This window comes from Plasmodium brasilianum, chromosome 4 (genome assembly GCF_023973825.1).
Source record: "Plasmodium brasilianum strain Bolivian I chromosome 4, whole genome shotgun sequence".
NCBI lineage: Eukaryota > Apicomplexa > Aconoidasida > Haemosporida > Plasmodiidae > Plasmodium > Plasmodium brasilianum.
The window spans coordinates 226,064-238,563 of record NC_090117.1 but is presented as its reverse complement, the minus strand read 5'-3'; the positions used below and the strand labels follow the sequence as shown (position 1 = coordinate 238,563).

The window sequence follows — 12,500 nt, the reverse complement described above, 5'->3', positions numbered from 1 at the left end:
GTTATATTTTTTAAAATACATAATTTATGTACTTTTATATATTTATTTATTCATAGGAAACAAAGCTAGAAATATATGGCTATATTCTTTATTTGTATTAAAACGTACCTATTCACACCAAATTTTTTTTTTTTTATTTTTTAAATAAAAGATACAACTGTTCACCAATAAAGTCCATTTCATTTTATTTAGTAAAAAAAATATTGACAAAAATATAATAATTTCATGTTAAATAATTAAAAATATGAATTTTTTAGATCATTTATTTAATAAAATAAGTTCTGTCAAAAATTATTTTAATTAATTCTGCTTTTTTTATAAATATACCAGTATTGGTGATATTTAATAAAATTATTTTTAAAATTATTATTTCTTTTATATGCTTTATAGTTGTATTTTATTTATGTAATTAATTACTCTATATAAAAAAAAAATATATAATATAATATAATATAATAAAATAACTATACTAAATAATATTATTATTGTTTTAGAATATTGAGTAAATTTTTTATGTACTTTTAAAGATAATATAACATTAAATATTTCTACCATGAATGGAAAAATGAAATATTTTATTTTAATTAATACTGTTGCATTTATTCTTTATAGTTTGGCCTGTTCTAATAACGAATATATGGTATAATAAAAACAACAAAGAAATTTTGCTATATATTTGATGCTTCGTGTTACATGATATATATATATATATATATATGTATAATAATAAAACAAAAATTTTCGTAATGAGTATATAAATATATCACACTTTAAATAATTAAAATAATTTCTTTTCTTTGTAGTGTATCTTTGATAAATCTTTAGATAAAAAGACAGTGCACATAAAACATTTTCTTCTAGAACGAATAGATTATTAAGGGAAAACAAGGATAAAGGAAAATCAAAAAAAGATGATGTAAAAGAAAATGATAGAACGAAAGGAAAAGGAAAACGTAAAGGTAAAAGTAAAAGTAATCAAGGTTTTAAGTTAACAAAAAAACAAAAGAGATCTGTTCTAAATAGATGTTTTGGAGGGATAGATAAAACTTTAGAAAAACAGGTAGGTGCTGCATATGCTAGTATAAGTGATTATAAAACTTGTAAAGATACTGGAACAAAGAAAAAATTAATGAAGACTGCATGCAAGAAGTCTCTTTTAGTATTATTAGGTCCATTTATATTAATTGCTATAGCAGTTGCATTTGCTCTTGCTGGAGCTTTTGGTTCTATGGAAGGAATGTATAGTGGTACAGCAATATCAGGTTTTCTAAGTATTTTAGAATCTTTTTTTATGTACAAGAAATACAAAAAAGCTTCAAAACAAGAAACAACCGTAGAAGCAGGTGCAGGAGGAAAAGCGGGAGAGGGAGAAGGATCTGGATTGGGAATATTAGGAGGATTTGGTGGAGTATTAGGAAACGCATTAGAAGGATTAGGAGGAATAGGAGGAATAGGAAATATGTTAGGAATAAGCGGAGAAAATCACTCAGAACATGGAGAAAATCACTCAGAACATGGACAAAATGGAGAAGATGATGAAGAAGACGAAGAAAAAGAAGATGATGATGATGAAGAAGAAGAAAAAGAAAGAGAAATGGAAAGAGAAAGAGAAAGAGAAAGAGAAGAAAGAAAAAGGGAAAGAGAAAGAGAAGAAAGAAAAAGGGAAAGAGAAAGAAAAGAAAGAAAAAGGGAAAGAGAAAGAGAAATGGAAAGAGAAAGAGAAAGAAAAGAAAGAGAAAGAGAAATGGAAAAAGAAAGAGAAAGAGAATTAGAAAGACAAAGAGAGGATGAAGAAAGAGAAAGAGAAATGGAAAAAGAAAGAGAAAGAGAATTAGAAAGACAAAGAGAAGATGAAGAAAGAGAAAGAGAAATGGAAAAAGAAAGACAAAGAGAAGATGAAGAAAGAGAAAGAGAAAGAGAAATGGAAAAAGAAAGAGAAAGAGAATTAGAAAGACAAAGAGAAGATGAAGAAAGAGAAAGAGAAATGGAAAAAGAAAGACAAAGAGAAGATGAAGAAAGAGAAAGAGAAAGAGAAATGGAAAAAGAAAGAGAAAGAGAATTAGAAAGACAAAGAGAACATGAAGAAAGAGAAAGAGAAATGGAAAAAGAAAGACAAAGAGAAGATGAAGAAAGAGAAAGAGAAATGGAAAAAGAAAGACAAAGAGAATTAGAAAGACAAAGAGAAGATGAAGAAAGAGAAAGAGAAATGCAAAGATTAAGAGAACAAGACGAACAAGAAGAAAGGGAAGCGAAAGAAAAAGAATATTACTATTAAGGTAGAAAAAAAACAGAATAGACAATAGAAAAAGAAGTGTAGATGTTAAAGGTTAGTTATATAATGAATACATTTTTCTTTAAAAGAATGCTTTTCATATAATAAATATTTACTATACGTTTAATGAAATTATATGCTTAAAAAAATCCAATGTTATATGCAAATAAATTTTATTTTGCATCATGGATAATATACGCATATATATATTTGATACACAACAGTAAAAATATATATGTTTAATATTTATAACAGTGTGAATGTTTTTATATTTTTTTTTATATTTTAATGTATTTATTTGAAGTCTTATTATTTTGACATAACATATATTTGCATGTGTTTTATATATTTTTTATAAATTGTAATTTTTTGTATTTTAAAAAATTGTGAGATGTGTATTGCCCATTATTTAGAACAAAAATAAATAATTTATACGAAAAATTATGTGTGTATATCTTTTATATAAATTTGTATAATTATATATATATGTGTTCATTGAATTATATATATATAAAATCAAAATTAATACAACTTTATATATATAGCTAGTTATATAATTTACATTTTTAATGTTCATAATTGTTTTTATTTTTTGTGTTTTCGTAAGTATTTATTTAAAGACTTCTTTAAATAAACATATTTTAAATTTTAATTTTAATACATCATGTTGTTCTTAATTGAATAAAGCTATTGTTTTTTCATTTTTTTGTTTATATGTATTTTTTTTTTTTAAGTAAACATAACAAATTATCTTTGTAAAAATATTATTATGAGAAATTAAGATTTTTAATCTTATTTCATATAAAAATGTTTTTAAGGGATTTTTAGATCTTTTGCATAATTTTAAATGCTTGAAATGGGCAGTATACAAAGTAGTATTATTTTTCATTTAACAATGAATAAAACTAATAGCTCATTATCAATTTTAGAATTCAAAGAGCTTACTATAATTGTATGATGAAGCCAAAGTTGATTTTTCACTTCATTTTTTAACGTTATATATTAAATGCATTTAATTATGTTTTATAAAAATCACTTACATAACTATAATAAAAAAAAAAATTAATAATAAAAATATATTATTGTATGTTTTTGTTTTTAACAAAAGTAAACTAATATCCTTTTGAACGTATGGGTCAGGTATAATATATTAACATGCGTCATACAACGAATTACTCATTTATTTCTGTCTTAAAAAAATTACCAATTAAACGAATAAAATAATATATTTGCAACTAAATTCATTTGAACATCAAATAAAAAGTAAAATATGTTTTAAGAATAAATACATTCTTTTTTATAACATCATTATATATAGGTAGTTATTTGTTCTTTTATAGTACTTTTCATTGTTGCAATATACATGCATTTACCATATTAATAAGAGTTTGAATATTGGCAAAAAAATGAAATGTTTATATTAATAAATAATAGCAATTTTTTGAACACTATAATCATCCTCATTTTAATAAAATAAACTTAAGTAAAAGAAAATCCCGCAATTCACAATATATTTTGTATATGTTCATAAAAATATTATTATTATGTTTTTATTAAATCTAAAATATTTATATGTTTTAATTAAAATATTAAGCCATATTTATGTATAAAAATGTTTAATTGTATAAGAATAAATTGTATCATTTTTAGTTTAATTTATTTACGAATTTTTCGTGCATTTAGATTATAATATTTATAAAACGGCTCTTCTATAAATAAAAATTAAACCAAAAAATTAAGATTAATAGTTGTTTCAGTTATTATAAAGTACATATTATTTAAAACTTTTTGCTTATGAGACAACTGAAGTATTTCATTTTTTTTTTTTTAAATGTTGTTGGAGCTAGTCAAACTCAAATTAATTTCACATAAAGCATGCATAAAAAATTGGACCCCTATAAAGATATAATTTTTAATATATATTTTTTTATTTTATTTTATTTTTATAATATTTAATAATTACAGTGTTATATGTTGTCTATTAAACAGTTTTTTCTTTTTTAAGTCATAAAGCGTTTTCCTTTTTCAAGTTAACATAATTCTAATATGTATATTATACATACATAAATTTATATTCTATATAAAAAAAAATATAAAAATACAAGAAATATAAATGCTTCAGTATGTTATAAATGCAAAAAGATTACCAATTAATATAATCTCCGTAGAATAGGATTTAAAGCATATTAAAAATAAATAATTTTATATAATGAATTAAACTAAACATATTATTGCAAATAATTTATTCCAAAAATATTTGTTTTTATGTACATTTTTATTTAATATATACTTAATGTTTCCATAATTAGGGTGAAAGAATAGTTGAAATATATGAATAAAATATTAGGTACTAATATATATGACACAATTTGGACAGATTAAATGTTAATTTTTTATGTTAGCATTAAAATAATGAAAAGGATTTTAAAATAATTTGTATCCTTATAACACCCATTGTTTTTTAAAATAATATCTATAAGAGTGTAAAACTGATAAAATAACAAAAAATACGTGTAATAGTAATGATTTTAGCAATTATCTAATACATGTACTGAACACGAATTAAGTAATGCAATTATATATATTAATTCAGAATTTCTAATAAACTGTTAATGATAAAATTTATATTATTTTTAGTTGATATTTGTTTTATTTTTGTATTATAAAAGACAAGTTTTTTTCCCTTTTTTAAATAATATAAAAACTTGGCTTTCTTAAGTTATTATGGAATTATATATAATTATATATTAATTCAAAAATTTTAATTATGCATTTGGTAAGATTATATTTTAAAACAAAAAAATAAGAACAAACAAAAAAAATTTTTGACAAAAATGATCGTGCTTCATATAGATTGTATCGTAAATACAAAAATATATTAAAAAGGAGAAAATAAAAAGACAAAAAACAAAAGAGGTATTATAGGTTATATTATAGATGTATAACTATACTATTTCATTTTAGTAGTACAGGGAATAAGTTTTTTAATTATTTCATTTACTGTTTTCTATTAGACTACATCTTAAATTCTTCTGTTATATCATGTTTTATGGATTAAATTTTATCAATATTAATTCAAAATTAATATCAGCTGATAACAAATATTGCATTGTGGTTCATATTTAATGATATATAAATGTTAATTTTTTATTTGAAATTTAATAGTAAACTTGTTTATAACAATATTATAAATGTATATTACTATTTTTTTATTAAATTAAAGAATTATGATATATATTAAATATTATATTAGTTATTGAAAACATATACAAATGTAATTTGATCTAAGATTATTTTATTTCCTCCAATGTAATAATATTACTTATTTATATTTTGCAATATTGTTTATACTTTTTTTTTGTTACTGTTTTAATATAAAGTATTTTTCAATTTATATAATATATTGTAGAATTGGAAGCATGAACATTTAATTATGCTTAGAATTGTCTATAAATAAATTACGGGCATTAAATAATTATATTTCTGGAGTAACCCATTAAAATATTTTATTTAGTTTTTTAATTAGAGGCATAATGTGTAAATATAGTTCAACAAATGTATTACTTATGTGTTGTAATATATATTTTCATTTTCCTCTCTAATTTTTTTAGTTTTGGGTTATTTTCATCGTAAAAGATTAATAAATTATATGGGGTTAATTAATATATATATTCTAAAATGGCGTTTCACCTATGATACTAGTAATATTATTTAAAAAATCGTGAAAATTTTAAATAATTTAGTTAAAACCATTTAATATTTAATTTAAGATTAATGTAGAATTATATAATTCGTCTTAGTTCCTATTAAAAAATATTTTCGCATTATATTTAAGATGTGAAAATTTTATTTAAAAATTAAATGAAAATGAAAATATTCAAGTGAATTTGTTACTTAACAGAAATATAATTTTATATTAGAAGAAAGAAGGTAATTTGTACTTAACTTTTTTTTTTTTTTTTTGTTTATATTCTCAATTTTGTATGTCAAGAGGGTCATAAATATAAAATATTAAATTTAATTAGAGATAAAAATAAAAGAAAACAAATGAACAATATGCATGGAAAATATACGTGCATCGCACTTGCATTAGACATTTATTTAGAAAAAGAATAATTAATCTTTGAAAAATAAAAGAAAAGTAAAAACTAGTAGAGATATTGTGACAAGTAAATATAAATATAAATATAAATAATAACAATATTAGAAGCGTTATCTAGTATGAACATAGTTTTGGATTTGAGAAAACTGAAAAATTTATACAAGTCAAAAATATAATATATATTTATACGGCTGTTATTTACTTTTTAACCAATATAGTACTTTTGTTAAAGGCGAGATCTTCGAGTGTTTTTACATTAATGCATTTTTTATAATAAAATAATTTTAATTTTTTAACGTAAATTTGAGCTTTTTTGAATATTTATTTTAGAAAGTGTTATCATAATTATACTAAGAAAATTTCCAAAAAAAAAAAAAAATATAATAAAGTAAAATTATAATTACATTAAATAGAATATATATAAATATATTTTTTTATTTTTTAATTTATCTTCACGCATTATTTCCTAAAAACCACACTCTTGTTTCTTTTACGGCTATAAAATTGAAAAAATATTTTTTCATAATGCTGTCTGTTCTTGGAAATGAATTATATTTTATTTTTTATATATTAATTATGAGATTCTTTAAACATGATAATATATAAAATATATTATATATTTATGGAACAAATTAAAGTATAATTGTTACACCATGTTATCTTTAACTACTAAAGTTCAACCAAATGAGTTTGTGACAATTAGAAAAATAAAATATATCTAAATCTACTCTTTACCATATAATAATACTAAAAATAATAGGTATGTAAATTATTAATATTATTTCACTTGTACATTAAAAAGCAATGAGAATGCTTTACAATAATGGACATTTCATTATATTATGTTATGTAAATATAATAAATGTTGATAATAAGTAATATTAACTCAACCAATGAATATTATATTAATAAAAATAATCTTGTTGATGAAAGATTTACTACTAATGGAGGATTTTGAACATAAAAGAAATTATATAAGAGAGGAAAAATTTATAAATTTTTCCTCTTTTTAATTCAAAAAAATTGCAGTAACTCTTTTTATATGGGGGTGGACAATAATATTCTACTAAAGTAAGGAAACAATTACATATGTAATAACTTTTTTTGTATTTTTCTTTTTTTTTTATAATTTATTAACATCAAATAAGATGTTTTATTAGTATAAAAATGAACATAGCTTTTTGTTAATTAACGAATGTTTATTTTAACTTAAATGCGTTACCATTTATTGTAAATTGAATGAATATAGAAACAACTTAAGTATTGCATTAATTTATATATCTAATAGAACACATAAAAAAGTAGAATAAATGCATAAAGCATTTTATAAATCTTTAGAATAAGATATGTTATTTTTTTTATGAATATGAGGAGGGTAATGATTATATTGAAAAATATAATAGCTTATCTGTTGCATACTAGATGAAGTCATAACTCCAAACAACTATGGCACGATAAGTTCTCAGGGTCATAAACATTATATGAACGTTTTATATAGATATGAAAATTGTAGGAAGAATAAAATTTTAAATATTATGTGAAAATAAAATAAGGTATATCAATACCAGAATATTTAAAAAATAGAATACGATATTATGGAAAATGTATAATATATATAATTCATATAATACAATTTTTAAAGAAAAATAATATATACATAGGATTAGGATTATATCCTGCAATAAAGCATGAAAATTAAAGTAAAATACTTTGTGCATGAAAAGACGTATAAGAAAAAAATATTTTAATAAAGAAAAAGTTAATATTATCTTGTTGTGTTATGCGGTATTATATAATTGTTGTTTTCATTAACGAATATTTCAGGTGGGGTATTTTTTGAAACAATATTTTTTTATAAGGCTATTTATATTGTGTTAAAACTTGCAAAATTCCGTAAATAATAAAACGTCATAAAAAATTTTAAGAAACTAAAAATTTTTTAAAATTAGTAATATTATATATTACTAACTAAAAAATTATTGCTAGAAATCTCTTATCTAGAGAGGTTCTAGTATAGTTAATTATTATGCCTATTTATGAGAAAATGTGCATGTATATTCCTACTAAGTATACGATTTATACATATAATGTATTATGTTGTATTTAAAATAACAATTTATGATTAGAAATTAATTTGCTAAAATTTTCTACTCAACGTTTATATGAATATGATTTTTGTATTTTTTTTTTTAATTTACATTTAAATAATTCTTATGAGAAATGAATGTATGTATATGTATATATATATAAATTTTTGTTTATAGTTCATTTTTGTTTTTGTTTAATTTTTTGTGGTTATATTTTTGAGAGATTTAAATTTTTTAAGGTGACAAAATAATGATTAATAAGTTACAATGTTTTATTAATAGTTAATTATAACGCAATATATAATAATATGGGGGGGTTATATATATATATATATATATATATATATATATGTAAAATAATAATTTAATGAAATATGAAAGATAAAGTATGTTGTATAGGTAACTTTTTTTTTTTTTTTTTGTAATGAAGTATTTAAAATTTTATATATATTTAGCATTTATATAGTATGAACGAATGATTATAATAATATCATAGTTATGTTTTCATAATTTCATATGATCATCATATTTTTATATAACACAATGTTTAGTAACATGTTTGCTACATATTATATTGATTTGTTCGAAACAGGTGAGCATTAAGTGAATTATTAACATAATTAATGTATGGTATAATAAATGATGCATATGTAAAATAATGGGATAATTCTTACAGAGAGTTAAAATGGTATATATAAAAAAAGAAAATAAAATGGGAACATCATAAGTTCATATTTTAATAATAAAAAACGTATTAATACAAATATTATTCTGACGCATTTCTATTTTTATCACACATTAAAAAATATAAGTATATGGTTTATTTTAAAAAGCATACAGTGGATATTAATTGATTATTAAATAATAAGGTTATATCGTTAAAGTATTTAACATTATGCATAAAAATTATATTATGAACTATTCATAAGTTTAATACAATTATGAGAATACATAATTATGTGCTAAATGTAAAGTTTATGAATAGGCATTATATAAATGTAATAATTTTATGATATTTGCATGTTTATGATTTCACTGTTATTGCACATTTTTTTTTTTATAATATAATATATTAATTAATAATATTTTAATAAGTATACGTATTTATTTTGTAATATGTTCATCCAAATTATTTTTATATATATTTAAATAAGAGAAAAATAGTATTTTTATCTTCAAGTTGTTCTTAATAAATGAAGCACAAAAATTATGAATATTCCAAACAAAATACTAAGTGATTATAAAATAAACATTTCTGTAAGTTTTATTTGTTAGAACAAATGGAAGATATTGAACTTAATTAATATAAGAGGTATACTAATTTATGATGTAATAACGTGTTATTAGTGTGCCAATAACGAATAGTATTAGACATAAAATATTATCTAATTGATTGCGTGCGCGAATAATTCTACATGTTTCTTTGGAAAAACTTACATAATAAAAGGAAATAAAAAAATTATTCAGAGGAATTTTTTATAAAAAATAAGTTAAAATATTTTATTAATACTTTATGTTATACGTTACAGCAAAAAATTTCTGGAAATTGTACAAGATTCCTCGAATAAAAATATAAGTTGGCTTAATATGAGAATAGTGAACTGCAGTTAATAGTAGAACATACATATCATTAAATATAAAATTTTTGAAAATATATTCTAAATTATTATATTTTATGCAAATATGTAGTTCTAATACTTTTTGATCTATATTATGCTACTGTATATTTATTAATCAAATTTATTTCATAAAAAAAAAATAATAGTTAAACGAATCTCGTTAACAAAATTGTTTATAAAAAAAAGGTTTTAAACATGAATCTTCTCATTGAAACTGTATGTAAATATATATATATTATAATCTTTTAAGAAGTAAAAAAAAAAAAAAAAAATCATGACATGGTCAGTATTACATATATAAAAAAATTTTTTTTTTGAACCGTTGAGGCATATTTTCTGCTACCTTATGTTTTCATATGTCGTGCTATATTCTAAAAAAAGTTTGTATAATTGTAAATATAATTCTATGTTCAAAGTAAAAACTGATGAACTATTGAAAGACCAGATAGTAAGTAGTATGTGCTATGCATGAAATTGTTAAGATACTAATAGGGGTATTCACACTAGCAGTAGAACAATAAAAAAGTAATGTTAAACGAGCGAAGTATAATTAAAACTATATATTTACTTATACATTATGGCAACATGTGAATGTATTAAAAAAAAAAAAAAGTGGGTTGTCAATTGAAGATTAATTATTTTATTCAAAATTAGCAGTAAATGTAAAGAACAGAAATATAATAGTATATACATTATAGTATATCAAAATATTTGTCAATTTGATTATTTTTTATAATTTTCTGTTATTTAATAATAATACTGTTGATGAAATTTTTTTTTGTTTTTGAATATCCTTTCACTTTTAATATGTGGAAGCCCATTCATATGATTAAGAAAAAATAAGTACATAGTGTATTAGTTGAATTATTGTATATACATAATATAGATATTTAGTAGTACATAAAATAAGCGAATATTCTGGTTTAGGGTTATTAGTATTTGAAATGATATTCTTAATGCAGCAAACATTGTTATTGTCATGAATGATATAATATTTTTTACAAATATTTTTAAATAATTAAGTTTCAAATTATACATATATATAATTAGATGAAATGTATTATATACAATAATAATTTTGTAAAATGCGAAAAAAGACAAGGAGAGATGTTTATTAAATTTAATGAATCATTTAAAGTGATACATAAATTATAATCATTAACTATATGTTAATATGTTTTTGAATTTGAGTGAACAATAAAATGTTAACAGTGTCGTTTATTAAGAAAATAGGTAAAATTCTATAAATGCAAGTTGTTGGTACAGGGGAATAGTAATGCATTATTACCATATTTGATACGATAAATAGAAGAAAGTTTCGTGAGTCTTCTGGAATAATACTTTAAGTATCCAATATATTGATAAAAGGAAGAATTTATATGTAATATACTTGTTTTAAAATTATTATGAATATATATAAATAACACATTTAATTTAATAAAATTTGAAAACTCTATATTTATTGAAAATTATTAAGAAATATTGGATCTAAGAAGTATTCTAATGAAAAGGAATTATAAATGAATTTCTTTTAACTATGTAATAAGATGAGTATATTTATGTATATATTGTATATGATAGTGAATTTTGAAAATAGTGAAATATAAGGGTAAGTATACTGAGATTTAAAATCATTGATTACAATGTGTTAATTACATAGTAGAATCAAAAGTATAATACAAAAAGATAAAAAAAAAAAAAAAGAAAGTCTACATTTGTTGATACAAATGAATGTAGTGAATGAATATTTATATATTTTATTTAAAAAAGCCACTAATGAAAATATATTATTAGTTGAAACTTGCTCTTAAAAATTAAAAAGAGAAAGACCTTTGTACATTTTGAAAGAAAAATTCATGATTTAAGGTAATTTTATTAATTTTACTTTATCACTTTTTTTAAACTTCAAATGTTAGTGTCTTTCAAACAATTATTCTTAAGAATAAAACATATATATATATATATATCACTTGAAGATTTATTTTTACTAGCATAATTAAATGTAAATAGATTAATATACCAGTTAAAATATAACTGATTTACTTAGTATATTGAGAGATATATAGAATTATGTTAAAACAATTTTTTAAGATAATATATAAAAAAATGAAGAATGAAAATATTATTTAATTGTTTTATGGGCAAAAATTTTTTTATTATTAAACGTATAAAATTATATGCACTTTCAAATTACTGTAAAAAATTTATAAGATAAAATTTTTATAGTCAATATATTTTTCATAATTATCATATAATATTGTATTTTTTAATTTAAAGAAGATGAATTGTCTCCTAGATCGCCACGTCTGCAACAATTGGTACTAGTACTACTATAACTTGTGATTGTAGTGGTACATAAGACATTGAAAAAATAGACATAATTATAGAAACCAAAATAAATACTATTGCTTTCAAAATTA

The 12,500-nt window shown here is 20.1% G+C and overlaps 1 protein-coding gene across 1 annotated transcript; it reads left to right on the top strand.

Annotated features, from left to right (window-relative positions):
* Positions 1 to 75: 75 nt before the first annotated feature.
* On the top strand, positions 76 to 2,275 carry MKS88_001061 (uncharacterized protein; the record flags this gene model as incomplete). Its single annotated transcript, XM_067219715.1, has 2 exons — positions 76 to 104; positions 871 to 2,275. 2 exons carry the CDS (start codon positions 76 to 78, stop codon positions 2,273 to 2,275), a joined length of 1,434 nt encoding a protein of 477 aa, XP_067074993.1.
* Between the last annotated feature and the right edge of the window lie 10,225 nt (positions 2,276 to 12,500).